Source organism: Chamaea fasciata, unplaced genomic scaffold (assembly GCF_029207755.1).
Source record: "Chamaea fasciata isolate MVZ Bird 193981 ecotype frontalis unplaced genomic scaffold, bChaFas1.0.hap1 SCAF_14, whole genome shotgun sequence".
Taxonomy (NCBI): Eukaryota; Metazoa; Chordata; class Aves; order Passeriformes; family Sylviidae; genus Chamaea; species Chamaea fasciata.
The window spans coordinates 7,437,658-7,455,228 of NW_027094099.1; the positions used below are offsets into that span (position 1 = coordinate 7,437,658).

Below are 17,571 nucleotides of genomic sequence, written 5' to 3' on the forward strand. Positions count from 1 at the left end.
TTCTTACAGCTTCTCACCTGCCTTTATTTAAACTCTCATAGTTTCCCATCAGCCCTTGTTGCCTTGGTGACACTCACTTGCCTTGGAAATCTCTATCTGTAGCACTCCCTACCAGTTGTTAGTGCTGGAAAACTTTTCTCAGAGGTGGCTTGGATGTATAAAGTCTGCGTGTTATCCAGGCAGAGCAGACAGGCACACATGGGCTGTGTTTGGAATCACTGTCAGATAGGCAGTGATGTTCATCCTTCTCCTTCAGAACTGACAGCCAGATCTTGCTTCCAGCCAACCCAATCAAATACCTGAAGAGAAGCACCAAAGCACAGTCAAGCTGTAGGACAGAAAAGTGAAATCGCACACTGCTCGGTGTCATTCAGACTCAGGCATGAGTCCAGGGTACTCCAGCTGACCCAGCAGTGCCTACACCTCCCTCTTTCCCTTAAGCCTCCCTGTGTCCCTGATCTCTCTCAAGAGTCACCTTCCCCCTTGCTGGAGCCTGGAGGAATCTGCCAGTGGGATCTCAGAGCCCGTGTTGTCTCTCGTACCCCTGTGCAGGGCAGCTGAAACACTGCCTGGAGTGTCCACTTTAGGCACTTATTTCCACTTTTCCAGTGACACGTGTTCATCTGTCTGTGCTAAGAACACATGCTGTGTTCTTCCAGCGGTTTGTTAGGCATTCCCAGGAGTTTCACAGGTGACTGAGTGTTCACTGTCCTATGTTACACACTGGGTACCTGGAACACAAGGAAGAGAAGGGCCATTTCCATGGACTGCTCAGGTACTGATGATGGTTTCAGCTGGGTGTGATAATGATATCCCTGCAGTCAGTGGCAGAACTGAGCTGCAAATATTCTGCTTTCCAGCTTTGCATTCAGTCTATTAGATAACAGCTCCCCCTTGAGGGAAATGGCTTTTGCTAATAAACTCATAACACAGCTCTGGGATCAGTGGAGTTTTTTGGGTAGCTTTGAGGGTCACAGTTTCATCAGGCTGTATAAAACAAAGTGGACTCATGGTGGCTGTGCTGAGCCCTGACCAGCTGCCAGGGCTCCCTCTGCTGCCTTGGGATGTTGTTTAGCTCTCAGAATTCATCCAAGTGCAGCTCAGAGCACAATAAAGCAGCAAAAGCTGGCACTTTTGGAAGAAAACACATCACATTCCTTGTGTACTTGTCTCTGTGAATTTGTGCTGCTGCTCTCTGTGCTTGCACACTTCTGACACTTGTGTCGGGGCACAGGGATGTGGTGGGAAGTGGCAGAGGAAGGCAGTGGCAGGAGTGAGTGGCTGAAGGGTGAGGAGGGCAGGCTGGCTTCTTTCAGCAGCAGCACAGCTAATGCTGCTTTAAAATGCTCTTCAAACTGCAGGCTCCACGGAGCATTTGTAAAACTGAATTGATGATGGGAAACCTTTTAATTGTACAGAGGGAGACAGCTAGCTAAGAGTTAAGTAGCTGTGTGTTTATTTTACTTGAGCAATCAATCAGTCAGACCGCTTTCCACTTTCTAAGTGTTGTATAAACTTCATATGCAGAGGGATTACATCAAGATAATTTTCTTCTCCTTTTTTCAGTCAAGATATTGATATAGGTTAAATTTAAATCTTGAATGCATTAGAAAAGTTAACAAAAATCACTTTCATTATGAATTGTATCCCACTCTTTTGCTCTGTATCCTTTCAGTTTGTTAATACAAGGTTTGACATGTGTTAAATGCTTGTTCACAAAACTATTAAATAATACAGTAGGTAAGGCAGAAGATTTAAATTATAACTTGTCTGTGGTCAAACATCTGGACAACAGTAGCATTGCTTCCTATGAAAAGCAATTTTGCTTATTACAAAATTAAACATTTTGAAGGAAAAAATTAAACCAGAAAAAATTCCCATGTATATAATTATGGAAAATACTTTACAGATATAAGAAACATTCTTGAAGAAAAGGGCACAATCATTAAAATTCTGCTGCAGTTTCTGCAGAGGTATATTTTCTTTTCCATGTTGTTATTGTTATTCTGAGCATCCTTTAAGGTACAATAGTTTGTACCTGTAGTAAATACTATCTATATTATTACCATTTAATACTGTAACCCGTTTCCATGTGGGGAAAGATACACTTTTGTCTTTATAAAATACCACAAAGTATAAAATAAATAGTAGAAGCTGTGTTGTCAGCCAGAAGTGCAAAATGTTTTAAAAAGTTTGAGGAAGCCTGAAATTCAGGCTACTCTTCTTGTTTAGATGCTTTGTTGTGTGGACATTTAGCATCTTTGTAGAAGGGTACTCAGTCCACAGTTCACTGAGTAAAGGATTGGAGCTCCTGAGAGTATTAGGTCCAAATTCAGATTGCCCATGTTGACCTCTTTTACACCACCTGCAAGATTTGTCTGTGGTGCTTTCAAGAGCTGGTGTTTCAGAAACTTGGTCTTAATTAAATAGTCTTCAAATAAACCATTAACATCTATTTAACTAAAAGCAACAACATCATTAACTTGCACAGCTGCTGCCACTAATATAGACTGAGTAATCCTCCTGATAAATTATCTTAGAAGAACAGAGTCTTGGCCTGGAAAAAGATGAGCACAAGATGTCATTGAAATACAGTTTTGGGAAGCATCAATGTGGAGATGAAAAGCTTTTACAGTTTAAATTTTTACAGAGGAGTCCATTGTCCTCACCTTCCAGATGGGTATTTTCAGCAAATTTCAGCATACTGAAAGCACTCATAATGGGTGTAAGTATGTAGTATATCAGGCTTCATTGCCTGGTGACAAGCTGTCACTTACTCTGTTCTTTTAATAAACGTTTCTATGCAAATTCATGTCACAAAACTCATTATGAATAGCTCCTGCCAATGTGCCATTGGGTGTACCAGTGGTGAATATTAGAGCCAAGGATGTTGTATGGTCCTGGATATTTCTATTGTCATTACAAGTAGAAATTTTCTTTAGGGCATGTTTTAGAAGTTTGGGATGTGCTGTATGAAAATGTAAAGGCTAAAAATAACACTGCTGCGCCAAACCATTAGGGAGGTGGTACAGCATAATCTAAATGTAATTAAAATGAATACCCTTACTAAATGTCAAAGATATGCAACCACTCAGAGACACTGAAGGGAATGAGGCCTCTAAGAAGACAGGGAGGGTAAAGTAACAGACATGCTCATGTATGGGAGAGATTCTGCAATGCATTTCATGGCTGAGGAAACAGAGCCCTGTGTCCTCGTGCCATCACACTTCAGGTGAAATTACCTGCTGAGCTAAGGCATTTGAGATGAGCTCTTAGAAAGTTCTGTTACCTGTCTTCCCTGCTTCCTGTATACTAACATGTATAATTGGAAAATATTTAGCATTATATGACATTTTCCAATGAATAATTTATATTAAAAGTAGTGTAGAAGAGAAAGCTCAATGCCAGCCTTTTTTTTTTTTCTTTTTTCTTTCTTTTTTAAATGCATCTGGATTTAACTTCAGCAATTGAAGTATGAGAGTTGTAATATTAGCAGTAAATGTATCAGTCTAGCTGGCAGCTCATGACAAATGGGTCAGTTTAGCAATTTCACTGTAAAATTTGTCAGCTGTCTAGGTTAGCTTGCCCCGCTCGCCCTGTATTCAACCAGTAAGTGCCAAATTTTGAGCTTCCTCAAGAGGCTGCTTTATTTACATCTGCAGACAGTCTGTATGAAAATAGTTCAGTGCCCACACAACTGTGCACGCCCCCAAGCCTGTGGACACGAGTGCAGGTGGGTGTCTGTCTGTCCTGCAGTGAGAGGAGCCCTGTGTGAGCAGAACAGGGCCTGTGACACCTGCAATAACAGAACATCCTGCTGAAGTTTGGGCCCTAATTATCGATGCAGCTGGACAGAGCCCACGCAGCCAATACTGGCCTTAAGAAAAATATAGTGGTGGTTTCCCCTCACATGTATTTTGTTTGTTTTCCTGTCATGGTTGACTTGTTTGACACTTAACACGTTGAATGCGTTTCAGTGCAGTTCCTTGTTACCCTCTGAAGGAGGAAAGAGCCAGACTGATTTTTTGTTGCCCTGCCTAAAACTTTTGCATCTTGCAGTCATGCTTGCAACAGCACAGATCTTAAAGCTTGACATCTGAGTCTCCAGACCACAGATGTTTTTGCAATGAAACCGTGCACCTCCTACAAAGTCACTGTGGTGCAAGTAATGATAGATAGTGTTTTCATTTTCCTGCACAAAAGGGTCAAAATGGCACGGGGAGTCCATGACAGACCAGCAGGAAATGTTGGTTCTGAAAGAAAATTTATATCATAGCTCCAGGGGAAAGTTTGGGTGCTGTGAACAGATTGCCTTTGTCATTGTGTGCAAATGTGTTGTTTGTAAGGTGATGCTGGATGTCAGGCAGTCAGTGCATATGTGTGATAGAGCTTGGTACCTAAACAAATGTTAAACCAAGTTTGGTAAAGTGCTTGTTGCATTGTGCTTGGTGTATCTTCTGGAAGCATGCCTCTTAGCATGAAGGCCAGGCAAATTGTCTAAACTTTCTTCCTGTCTGCAACCCAGGAATGTTGTTCTCCACTGGGGAGATCATCTTTTCAGCCTCTTGCATCTTACAGAAAAGACCTTTAATAGCATACTCCTGTTCCAAGGCGTGTTTGTCGCAGCATTTCTGTGTGGGTTATTTCTTTCCCCTTTTCCTGAGCCGCTGCTGTAGTGTTTGATTCCCTAACAGTGCTCTGTCACTGGCGGATGGCTCACTGCTGTATGTAAGGGAACCTGTTGTGTGGGGTGGCACATCCTGTTTGGATCACTGCATGAATTCTCAGTGGACATGTGTGTGTTAGTAACCGGGGTAATTACAGCCCTGCTGGCTCCTTCGGACACTCTCTCCCTCCCCCCTCGCCTTCCCTTTCTTCTTCCAGAGATGGCCTCTCTACATAATTCCATTAAAGTGATTGTGCTTGGAGGGGTGGACTGAGGGGCAGTGCTCTCATCTTTCAAAGCAGGACCAATGAGCTATGTGCTTTCCACTGGGCAACAACAAAAGAAAAGGTCTCTCAGAAGAAAAGACGAGCACAAAAGATCAAAATTAGGTGTTTGTCCAGGCCTCTGGTATTGCTTTCAAGTTAGCTTTTGAGGGCTCACTTTGAAACGGTGAGCCAGGCTAGTTAACGTAAGGGTGTCTGCTGGTTTAGAGAGCGTCGTTAGAATAGTATTGGAAGAGAGCTTTTTGCTCGTGCAATTTAACAGTTCTCTGAAATGCAGGAGAAACACAGGGACTGATGGCAGACCTTACAGGCATGAGTGGGAATCTCCTACACCCGTGAGGAAATCGAGAAGACTTAAAATCTTTGAGAATTGTTTCACTTATTTTAAAAATATTAGAGACCTTTAGCTATTTCTTATTTCCGTGGGCTCCAAAAGGCTGAAATGCTGTGTACTGGGAATTCGTCCTGCCCTGCCAGCCCTCCCCCAGCACTGTTTTGTATGAAGCTGCTATTGCTGATGGTGGGCAGCCGGAGAGGTGATGTTTTTACTGCAAGGGGGTGTGAGGTGTTGTTTGTCCTGGGGCCCTCTAAGGGGACAGCACAAAGCTACAAAAGGGATACAGACCCTTTTCAGATTTAGACAAATAAGCGAGAGCCATCCAAAGCCGTGGAAAGCCAGACTGTTTAGCTGGATCAATTCATGTGTCACATGTTCCAGTTTCTACCAAAATAAACTTTTACAATGTTGTACAAAGAAAAAATTGCTTAGTTTCTACTTCAGTTATTTAGTTTGCAAAGGAAAACATCAGTATCACAGACAGTCTTTGTTCCATCTAAATGTTTTAAGTTACCTTTAATTTGAAAAAGAAGTCATGAGATATAAAATACTGGTGATTTGTAACTACTCAAACTATTTTAACGTGATACTAAAAGGTTGGTATTTAAAATATGATCAATTCGGTTGTGCAAACAATTGCAATTCCAACTCATTTAAAATAAAATAATAACATTAAATATTACTATTTGAAGCTAGTAATAATGCTTAGAAATTGCATATCCAGAGCCTCAACAAGTTTTTAAAAACTGTAATAGAACAGGGTTGCTTAACTGTGTTTAATTGTTTAATGATATGTATAAATAAGGTAAAAGGGCATTTTTAAAAAAAGTGAAATAAAATCCAGTACTGAAAATCTGAGAGGGAATACCTGCTTTAGAGAGGAACAGATGAGTCTGTGTCATCCTCCTGCCTCCCAGCTTTATGTTCCTGTTTGGCTTGATGCGCTTCTCTCTGTCCTTTTCCTCTGGTACATTTGAAATGTATTTGCTTATTTTCCTAATAAGTTTCTGCTGTATTTACATTACTTTGCTTCAAAAGTACATTTTTAAGGATAGTATTTCTCAGTGCTCTTCCTTTCCCACCCTTCCCCCTTAATAATTCCCCTGGACCTCTGTTGCTTGGAGCAGACTTTGGCTAGCCCCAGATTCGGTGTCAAAGGCCGTGACCCGATGTCAGAGCAGTCCATGCTGCTGGCCTCTTCTCTGAATAATTATCTGGAGTTTATTGTGTTGGAGGGATGGGCTTGGGGGCAGCACAGTCACCCTGGCAAACCAGACCAATGAGCTCTCCAGCCAGACCACTACCCAACAATGGACCTGTGGGTTACACAAAAAAATCCAGCAGCACAAAAGATTAAATTAAAAATGGACATTTGGGCGCAGAAGTTTTTGTCCTTAGAGCAACTATTTTTTCAGCTTACTGTGGGTTTGATACTTTTAACTGAAAAGAAAAAAGGATTATTTTAAATTTTGTATGCAAGCTAGAATAAAGTTGAAATATTTTTCTTATCTTCTTCCCCAACTGTTAGAATTACCATACTGGCTGTAGCTTAGGAAGTTATTTCTAGGTTTTTTTTAGTCACTGAACTTGGCTCAAAATATCGATTACAACCCTTTTTTTTTTCTCTAGAAATTTAGTGCTGTACCAATTCTTTTAGAAACAAGAGCAAAGCCCCCAGAAATTTAATTTCTATCGGTATTTTCCTTTTAAATTGCTGAAAACAGGGATGTTCAAAACAGGCATGAAAGTTTGTTCCAACAGTAAATGATAGTAAAATGTCCATTTTCTTTCATCTTCCCTGTCTTTTCCTCCCCCCAAGGAGGACTTAAAATGTCTGAAATCCAGATTGTGGGGTGCTGTCTCTTCTTATCAGGACTGAATGAAAGGCTACTGGAGGTGGACTCGCTGTTCTGGAGGGGTGGAAAAAAAAAAAAGAAGTTCTTTCATGGTCTGACCTCGGATTCTTTCTTAATTTTATCTAGCCCTGACCTGTTGGCTCTGCTCTGGCTCCTTTCAAGGCCTTCAGAGCTTCACAAACATGCAGCAGCTGAAAGAAACAATGACAGGGCTTTTAGGGGTTGCAATATTACACTCTCTTGTAACCTTGGCTAAGTAGCCTGTAAACAGATGCTTTCTCTGAAGCATTTGCCAGAAAGCCAAAATTTTGGCTGTGTTGATGTCGGCAAGCACTTTCTAACACTTTTGGTTTAGGACTCCTGGTTTTTTATTCAATATAAGCTTCAGCTGAATTAGGAGTTACCCAGAGTGTGTCTCGTGTGTACAATATATAAAACCTTACTTATCTCTAAATTTACCTAGAACAGAAGAAGCGTATGAAGACAAATTATCAAAATCTGAATAGTATAAACTGATTTGAAGATAGTGTTAATATGTAATCAGGATATTTGTGTTTCTCTGTATTCTTTTGAGAAAGGAGGATGGAATTATACATTGATTAGGATTTTTCTTTGGCTGTGTTGTAAGTGTCATGCTGCTTTAGTCTTAGGGAGTTTTAATAATGTAATACAATGTGGAAGTGACTTTGTTTTCCTAGTGACTTTTTCTAAAAGTTTGGTCTGTGCAATCTTAGTAATTTAAGAATCAGGTAGCTGCATTATCAAGTGCTTCACCAGCTGCAAAGTGATTAGAAGCACGGTTCTGTTTTTAGTTGTTTAAGTGCAAATACAGGCATTTAATCTTTGATGCCTCCCGTTTTTCCAGCTGTGTCCATGGGGAGTGCATGAGGACACCACCTGGCTGCCGTGGGGTATAGCTCTTCCAGATGGAATGAGCCTTTTCCTCTCCCCATGCCACCTTTATCACTCGGGAAATGGCTTCAAAGCAGACAACCTCGAGTTGCTTCTGCCTGCCACTGTGTATATATTTACTAGACCACTTATATTATCCCAGGCTTTGAAAACTAGGCTCTGAATGTTTAATCCGTGTTCAACCAATAAATATAGACATGATTTGAACACACTAAAACCAAAAGTGCTGGAAAAGAAAACAGGAGTATCTGAATATGAGTATTTCTGACTGACAGATGTTTTGTAGTTGCAAGTTTTCCCCTTCCTGAAAGAGAACTGGAAGATTTACATAAAAGCAAGGCTGATGGCAGGAGTGAAGAGTACTGAATAATTTCAAGCTGGTGCAATAAAATGTAGATGTTCCAATGAAATGTAGAGCAACAGAACTGCTAATAAGTCAAGTCTGGATTCTTGGTGATATTTTTGCAGTTTCTCTGTTTCTTACATCCAGACAGATAAACAGTTGTGGTCTTCCCTCCATGCTGGGAAATGCAATGAGTTGTCACCAAATGAGGTTGGTGGTGAACTGTAGGACCAGGAACATCTGAGTGCACTGTAGTATTTTTCTTGAAGAATCTGTATCTGCTGTGACCTTTCTGTCTGCTTTCTGACAAGCTAAATATAATCTCCAAGATTATATCTCAGGGATGTAGTAAGACAGTAAAACACACCAATAAATCATTGTCATCCAAATTCTTACTAAAATTCAGCTACTGTTATGTTTTATGTTTTTCCAAGTTACAATCCATGTTTTAAATTATAGTTCAGCTTAATTTTTTTGCTCATACTTGCAGTATTAACTTTGCTCTAGTTTTACTCTGAGCTGTAGAACCCATTCACAGACTCACAAAATGAAGACAAGGCTCCCCCATGCGTCTCTCTGCTGAAAGACCTACCACTGTTGGAGCTTCAGGACTCACTGCAAATATTTATGGCAGAGTGGATGGCAGGATGTGGGATTCCAGAGGAATGTCAACAGGGAGCAGTGATCTACCTACAACACTGCCATAGGAAGATGAGGCTGATCTGACATAAATTTCAAACCATTGGTGTTTTGTTGTTGTTGTTGTTTTTTTCTTTTTTCTTTTTTTTTTTTTCCTTTTTTTTTTTCTTTTCTTTTCTTTGGGACAGTATCTATTTTGATATTTGGAGTTAATCAAAATAAGGCATAAACAGAAGACGTAAGACATTTTTTCCTACTCTTATTTTATGGGAGTATTGTTACCAGAAGCAAAATTTGTGCCTCTGATGGAACTGTTATTCATGTGTTCTTAATGCTGATAGGTTTTGGTTACACAAAAAGGTGTGTGCAGCAGATCCCTTGAACTATGTTAAGCCATTCCAACTTACCACACCCACTCTGTGGTATCTTTTAAGACGATCTCTGTTGTTCCAGAGGCACTCTTGTAATAAAATTTATTAATTAGCTTTAATGTGTTGCTATCAGCATCAGTGCCAACCCCCTGAATTGTACAAACAGTGTAGGTTTTCTGTCCTTTCCCAGCTGATCTAAGTAATAACAATGAAAATGCCTATTAAAGACCTGTAGGTGCTGTGACAATTTTAAAACAATCTAATACCAACAGCATAAAAGCCCCAAACGCTATTTAACAGAAACAAATTAACTTTAAAAAATTCTGCCGGTTGGTAAATAGGCTACAGAATTGTTCCTGTTCACCTTAGGACTGGGAACAAGCCTTCAACCTCTACACAAATGCTGGCAATGGCACGAGAATTAATCCAAACAATTCAGTGTTACCAGTTATTCAGAGAAATTTTGAAAATGCAGAGATGAAATCTTGATGTGTTGTTTTTTTTCACTCAAGCTGGATTTATGTTGAGTGGGCTGAGTAAATCACTGCACTTGCTTTGTTTCTGAGGAGCAGGAATTTTCTGTGGAGAGATGTGTTACTCCTGGGTCTGTTATGAGCACAACTGTTTCCTCCAAGCCTCCATGGATGGTACACACTGCATTTGAGACTGTCAGTCCCCAGGTGGCCATGCTATCCCCGGTCTTTTATCCATGATTTATGTGTAAACTACTCCAGATACCTGTGATGGTTAAAGATAAAGCTCCTGAAGTTTGTTTTCTCTCTACGGATATGTCTGGCTTTGAGTGTTTGATCCAGCTAAAGAACTGTGAGATGAAAGTGTTTGTGCCAGGTGTGTATTGGGACTGTCATTGAGGAGTGAATCATATAAATGAAATGTAAAATTGTAAAAAATATTCTAAACAAAGGCTACTTCAGACAAAAAACCATTTCCCACTACGTCATAAAACAAATAGTGAGCAAATAACTTGAAACTGAGGCAGGTCTTTGGCAGAGCTTTGGTTACTGTGTTTGGCACATGGTGAAAAAAAAAGATCCATGTGGATCTGCATTTTGGTGGTGTTTTGACCTGGTCTTTCCTGAGATTATGTGTGTACTCTGTGAAGCAAGTTTCACGTCAATTTCTATTGCTGCTCAGTACACTGTCTTTCATTCTGTTCTCTTCTCCTTTTTAGATGACTGTAGCATTTAGGCTTTCCTAGGCCAGTACATAACGTACTCCTCCCTCCTCAGTTGCTATTTCAATTACAGAAGCCAGCAGATGGGTTTAACCATAGATGCCCTAATGTGTGACAGCTTAAAAATTCTGACATTGCTTTTGGCTTGAACTGGTCCAGCTACCAATTAAACCGTGATATCATGAAGTGGAAATAACCTTATTTTTCAGATGGTAGGCACTAGTTGGGAGACTTTACTTTGAGAAAGGTTTTTGTATATAAAGATAATTCTGCCTGAAACTTCTTGTGTTGCACAGGAGTACAAAGAAGAGCATTCAACATTGTGCTTCTTCTGCATGTAAAGTGTTAAGGATACTTAAAGTAAGATTTAAAAAATGTGCTTTTCTCCAAGACATTTGAATTTTTTGTGGGAGTTAGATTTTTTTTGCCTTGCTTCCACATCCACAATTATTCTTCCTTTTCTCCTCAATCAAGTGTTAATGAGGAATTCAGTTTTAAAAACAAAATGCGGTGAGGCTAAACAGACCTCACAGGCTCCTCACTCAGCTCAGCAGGGCACTAGAGCCCGGCTATCCTTCATTTCACGGTGGAGACGGTCAGTTCTGGGTGAGCACTTTGAAAGGGCAGGGAGTTTCTGGAGGTGCCGGGCGGGATGATGGGTGGCCGTGCGTGTCCCGTGGCGGGGCAGGGACGCGCGGCCCCAGCGCTGGAGCCGGGGCTCACGGTGCCTGCGCGGGGGCTTGTGAGTAACAGCCTCCAAACCATGGTCCTGGCAGGTGTTAAACGTGTCGTGGTCAGCTCTGTTTTAAATTTGGCCTTTGTTTTCGAACACTTCGCTAATGTGTGTATTCCCACCAAGGGTTAAGAGGCCTGGGAAGGTGTTTGTTTCTGCTTTTCTGAGATGTGTGCTGTAATATTCCTCAACAAGGCACCGTGGCTTGATTATGGTGTACTCAAATCACTAGGGACTTTTGAAAGATTCTTATCATTTAAGATACATCACCCTTTTGGCTGGGCCCAGTGTTCCTAAATTCACCTTGCATTTTTACAATTTTTTAAAAAGATTGCAAATTTTTATGTATAGCATCTTACTATTTTTCTGAATTCTCAAAATTAGAATTCCATTTTTTCTTTTATCACATGCTTAAAATTATTCCGTGTCTTTGTATCAATCTCCTTTTTTTCTGATTTGTAATTTGTTGCCTAGGAACAACTGATGTCATCTGTTGCAAAAGTGCTATTGTAAAGTGAAAAAAACCTTCAAAGCAAATGAGAATCCTACTCTAGTTTGAAAAAACATGGGCTTTTTTCTTTTTTATTTCTTCTACATTTTGGTATTTACATTGTCTGCTTGTGATGTTAAAGTCTTCAAAAAATGGGGATGGCTTCCTCTTGCCTATTCTACCATTAAGGTCAAACGCATCAAAGAAATACTTCAAATATAATAATAGAAATACAGGAGCCCTTTTGCTTTTGCATCTGTATTTAGATTTTGATAAAATAACCTTTCAAAAATAAACACAAAATGCATAGAGATGTTAATTTTACCAAGTGATATCTCATGTACATCTCATATGGGTAACTACAGCACAAAAAGAGTGTCTTCTTCCAGATAAATACTAAAAGATTTTATAAGGGGCATTATTAGGAAATTACTCTGCCACTTTTACAGAAACATCCAATCATTTTGTACAGATGGTAATTTTTTGTGCAGTGACCACAGAGGGAGCCAGCAATCTGATGGAAACAACAGTCCTGTTCCTGGGTGAGAAATGTCAGGACTTTGCGTTCCTGTTTATTTTGTGAGAGCCCACATCAAATCTCAGCTAAAAGGAGAAAGGGAAGAGCTTATTTTGAGAAGGGATAATATTATGATATCTTAGGTCAAGGAAAAAAGACATGAACAAGATCAGCACAGTTACATAACATCTGAACCTTCCAAAAATCTTAATTAAAATAAATAGGTTCATGTCCTTAGAAGAGGAGAATATCCCAGTACCTGCATCAGTACTGGGGTGAAGTTTAGCTGATATGAATTGGTGGCAAACTCTGCTACCCTGCAGCTCATTGTGGTGTGCAAGGGGTTGGTTGCAAATGCAGTGGCGAGGGAGTAGCTGCAGGAAGCAGAGCAGCCTCCCAGGTGCCTGCCCTGGGTCTCCTCTGGGTGCCCCACACCATCACCACTTAGAGAGCTCCAGGCCCCTTCCAAACTCATTTCTCTGTAGCAACTTTTCACCTGGATCAAGGGCAGCATATAATCAACAGAAGAGAGAAGCAGCAAAGTGAAATGAGCCACCCAAAGGTGTGGGCAGAGAAAGGCTATGGGGAGATCCTTCCAGCTTGGAGTGGTGACCCTCCAGGAGTGCCAGAACCAGCTGTGAACAAAACACATGGAGGCAGAATTTCCTAGTCAAAGCATTATTAACAATCCCTGTTGTTTCACAGTTTTATCTCCTTCAAAGCCTGGAACCAAAACATTTCCCCTTTCTTTGCTGGGTGCTGTCTTGCCATTGCTTTGACTGCTCTGCTTCCTTGCAGCTTGTGTATCCAGAAACAAATGTTGGTCTCTGTGGACCTCCTGCTGTTTGTTTTAACAAATCTTTATTAAAGGTCTGAAAACACTTCCAATATACTGACTTGTACTATTAAATCTAGCTCTGTAGCTGTGAAGGTGTGGCTTTGTTACAGATAGAAATGTGGTATTTGTCCTACTCCCATTGATTCTGTTACAAACCTTTACTATAGGCTATTGTGAGACTGGGAGATGACTGACTGCTTCTGGACAAAGAATTGGGGGAATTCAGAGGGCTGGAGAAAAGACAGGCTTCCACACATCCAGCCTGTCCATCAGTCCACTGCTTGTAGCAAACAAGTTTTGAAACAAACTTTCAGGAGCATCAACTTGTCTCACTATCTGTATAAATCCAAGCATCCTTTTAAAAAAAAAAATTATATATATACTTGAGCTTTATTATTCCTTTGCTCTTTCCGCAGATCCTAGAAGAAAGTATCATGTCAGGCTGCTGGCATATAACAGTATGGAAGAAGGTTATCAGGCTGACCAAACAGTCAGCACTCCAGGATGTGTCTGTAAGTGTTGTAGATACATGAAGAATTTATTGAGGGTTGGGGTGTTTCAGGGTCCCAGCAGCTCTGTGTTTTTAACTTTTAAATAATCAGTTAATTCAGTGGAAAACAGAGAACAAGAAAGATCCTATCAGTGACAAATACTGCCTTAGCCATCCTGCAACTGAGACAGTGTCCTGTGTTCATGAAGTGCAGTTGAAGAAACAAGACAGCCCAAGCACATTTCCCTCCCTTACTGAACTGTATCTGTATCATCTAACGTGATGCATCCTGTATCTTAAGAGAGATTTATCTCTTTTCCTTGTCTCTGCTGATAGTTTTGGCTTCATTTTTGAATAAACAAGTGGGATTGCAGAAATAATACGGGACATGTATTGGGTTAGGAGGGATCTCTAATAGCTCTCAATAGATTTCTGGGTCTGAATACCAGGTAGTGCTGGGCTAGGGCAGATTTGTATCTAAACTGTGAGCTCAGACCTCTTAATGTAACCAGCATCTGTAAACAGTGCAGCAAATCATTCCTGCTCCGATTTTGTTTTAATCAGCTGTCCGTGATCGCATGGTGCCACCGCCACCACCCCCTCACCACCTGTATGCCAAAGCCAACACCTCATCTTCCATCTACCTTCACTGGGGCAAGCCTGCCTTCACCTCTGCTCAGCTCGTCAACTACACCGTGCGCTGCAACCCCGTGGGGCTGCAGAACGCTTCCCTGGTTCTCTACCTCCAGACGTGAGTGCAGCGCTGCTGGGGACTCTTGGACTGCCAGTTCCACACCCTTCCCACTCACGTTCTACTCTTCCTGCTCTCTTTTAATTTTCTTTTACTACTAGCAACAACTTTTGTTTCCCTCAGAGGACTGTGTTCTGCCATTGGCTGCTAGTTCAGTTTCTTGGTTTTTTTTAAGATAGATTCATAGAACAGCTTTATTCTCTACCAGTGATCCTTGTGTTGGATCGGGCTAGGTCTTGATTTTTAGCTGTCTAGGTTGAATTTAATTTTAAGCTCTTTTTCAACTATACAAAAGACAATACCTATTTTATAGGTAGCGTGTCTGGGCAAAGATGGGACTTAGTCCAGTGTCTGATTTTAAGACTGAAAATGAGAATTTTTGAGGTGTTGAGCATTTCATTATGGGATTGCAATGTTCCCGGATGTGTGTGACACCCTGCCAGGGGAAAGCTGAGTAGGTTGCTTGCTTTGCAGAGAAGCAATGTGTGAGGCACAGAATGGCTGAACAGGGAAGGGAGCCTGCCTTGGGCTGCTGTTCAGCCTCTGCCCAGGTGGTGTGAGAGCAGAACACTTTGCTCCATGCTGGAGGCCATGGGGCTGGTTAAGGAATCCATTTGTGTAGCTCCCTCAAAACTTCAGTTTACTCAAGCCTCTACATAAGAAAAATGCTGTCTTAAAGGATAAATAGTTTCCATCCTTATATTCATGGTTTTCTCTTCCAAGAACGCATCTGCTGCTGTATAACTCCCGGCTTAACGATTAGACACAGTATAATCACCATGTAAAGTTCTTAGTGTGCAATGTGGAGCATAGCAATGAGTGCTGCTTTTTGTGATAGGATGAGGCTATTGCAAGCACTGGTTACTGCCCCTGCAGTACAGAAGATGAAAATACTAAATGAGATTTAATAAAGCAATATCTGTAGAGTAAGACCATTTTAAATTGAGATTTAATCTAGATTGGGGTATTATCATCCAGAATTAACCCTGGCATATATGAAAGATTTCCCTCTGCCCCAGAATCAAAGTAAAGTGCAATGTCTACAATTGATTTTGTGATCAAATTGTAAACTGCAGTGTTATAATTAACAGAATCAATTCTGCAATTAATTTATTACTAAATATTGCTACCAGATGAGTAAGGAGCATTCATATTCATCCCCTAAACATGAGGTGTGGAGGCCGTAAGCAGAAGGGGATGTTGCCCATGTGGCCTCTGTGTGTGAACTGGGAAGCAGATCCAAAAGCCAATACCACATGCCTTGTCAGCTGTGACGCTGGCTGCAGTTTGTTACTTCAGCTTGAAGCACAGTGTCCTATGGACATGTGTGGGAAGAGTTTGGGATACCTGCTGGTGATCCAACCAATAATATTGTTTGTGCATCAGCTGTTCAAACAATATTTATAAAAACTTGAGCTCACATCAATTGACAGCAGACATAACATCCTCCTGAGAGCTCTAGGGCTGGTACAATTACATTTCCAGGTAGGCAGCACAGATGTGCCACAGGTCTGGACTTGGTTTGGTTTGTCCAGTGTTGAACTGACAATGGGAATCTGCTCATGTGACTGAGACATGTGATTTGGGGATCTTCAAGTCAACTGCTGCTGTTTAATGTGTTTTATTCCTTCATCTGTGCAGGTCAGAGACTCACATGTTAGTTCAAGGTCTTGAGCCAAAAACCATGTATGAATTTGCAGTTCGATTGCACGTGGACCAGCTCTCTAGTCCTTGGAGTCCTGTAGTCTACCACACTACCCTCCCTGAAGGTAAGGAACCAGGAGAGGGACCCTGTGGTCTAAAAAGAACGTTCTGTAAACCAAATGGCCTGAAAAAGTGCTTGTTACTTTTAAGCTGTGTGTAGGAGAGGGAAATCCTTTCCTCGGAGACACAGATAGTACTGTTCTTGGTGAGAGATAGAAAAATGCTAGCAGAAATCCCTGGTTTGGAACTGTGAAATTCTTTTTCAAAATCCACCCTAAATCAGCATTGATTTTTGTATAAAATGTGATGCTTTCACTTCTGCCAGCCACTGAATAGAAATAACTTGAATAAAAATTTTAAAATCTGTATGTGTTGAAGAGGCGTGGCTGATTCATAGGCATTTATGAAAACATATTTTAAATCCCAGAAGTTTTGGAAACTGTAAGAATATTACACATCTACTGCCTTAGCTGCTGTTTTGATTTACTGTTAGCTTGGTAGGGGAAAATCCACACCTGCAAGTTTCATGTTCTCACCAAAGCAATGGTTGGGAGGTACTTGTTCACAGGATAATGAAGTGGGGGGTTGTCAGTAACTGTTTCTTTCTGGAGTTGAGGGAAAATTACAAAACTTGGTTTTACAGAATCTAAGCTATTGACTGGCTCAAAGTTAACAGGGGAGTGTCTCTGAGGAGCAGTATGTGTTTGTTTCAATGTGGTTTCTGGGATGGAGCAGTAGCCATTAGGACTGCACATCAGTTCCTTTCTGAGCAGTTTAATTGCATGTAAATTGGGTTAGCCTAATAGCATTGTGTTACTGTTCTCACAGCACCATCTGGCCCTCCAGTAGGAGTGAAGGTGACTTTGATAGAAGATAATACTGCTTTGGTTTCCTGGAAGCCACCCGATGGTCCTGAAACAGTTGTTACACGGTACACCATCCTCTATGCATCCAGGAAGTCTTGGATTGCTGGGGAATGGCAAGTGTTGCACAGAGAAGGTAAACTAAAATCATGAACCTATGAGTTGGACAAACAATGATGCTACTTATAGGATGCTTTGTTACTTTCAGCAACCTTGGACTACACCACTACTATGAGTCGTGAAATAAATTCATACAAATGTTCACATGAAAGTTCCAATTAGTTTAGAATTATTGCCATGGGAAGATGTATTAAAAAACAAGTTCATATTCAGAAGGTGAGGGGAGAAGGGGCTCTCTGTGTTACTTTGGAGCTCAGTGTGTGCATGTAAACCAAAATGTCTTGTAAATCCAGTTACATCCATCTTAGTTCCGTTGTAACTGTGATTGTGATGGTTTCATTTTGTAAATGCACTCCTTCAAATCTGAAGTCTCTGAGATGCCTTGGTCTCCAGAAATAAATGTTTAAATGTGGCTGTGTGGGTTTATATGTTTCTGTTGATCACTGCCAATCCAGTTAGCTC

General features: G+C 40.9%; 1 protein-coding gene across 1 annotated transcript in view; it reads left to right on the forward strand.

The window, feature by feature from the left end:
* The window catches only part of PRTG (protogenin), a 67,948-nt gene extending 50,582 nt beyond the window's left edge, over window positions 1–17,366 (forward strand). Inside the window, exons 12-15 of the mRNA XM_066196216.1 lie at window positions 13,598–13,693; window positions 14,236–14,422; window positions 16,064–16,191; window positions 16,955–17,366. Of these exons, the coding sequence (XP_066052313.1) occupies window positions 13,598–13,693; window positions 14,236–14,422; window positions 16,064–16,191; window positions 16,955–17,142 (599 nt within the window). The 3' untranslated portion in view covers window positions 17,143–17,366. The remainder of the gene's footprint in view (window positions 1–13,597; window positions 13,694–14,235; window positions 14,423–16,063; window positions 16,192–16,954) is intronic.
* The last annotated feature ends 205 nt before the right edge of the window (window positions 17,367–17,571 follow it).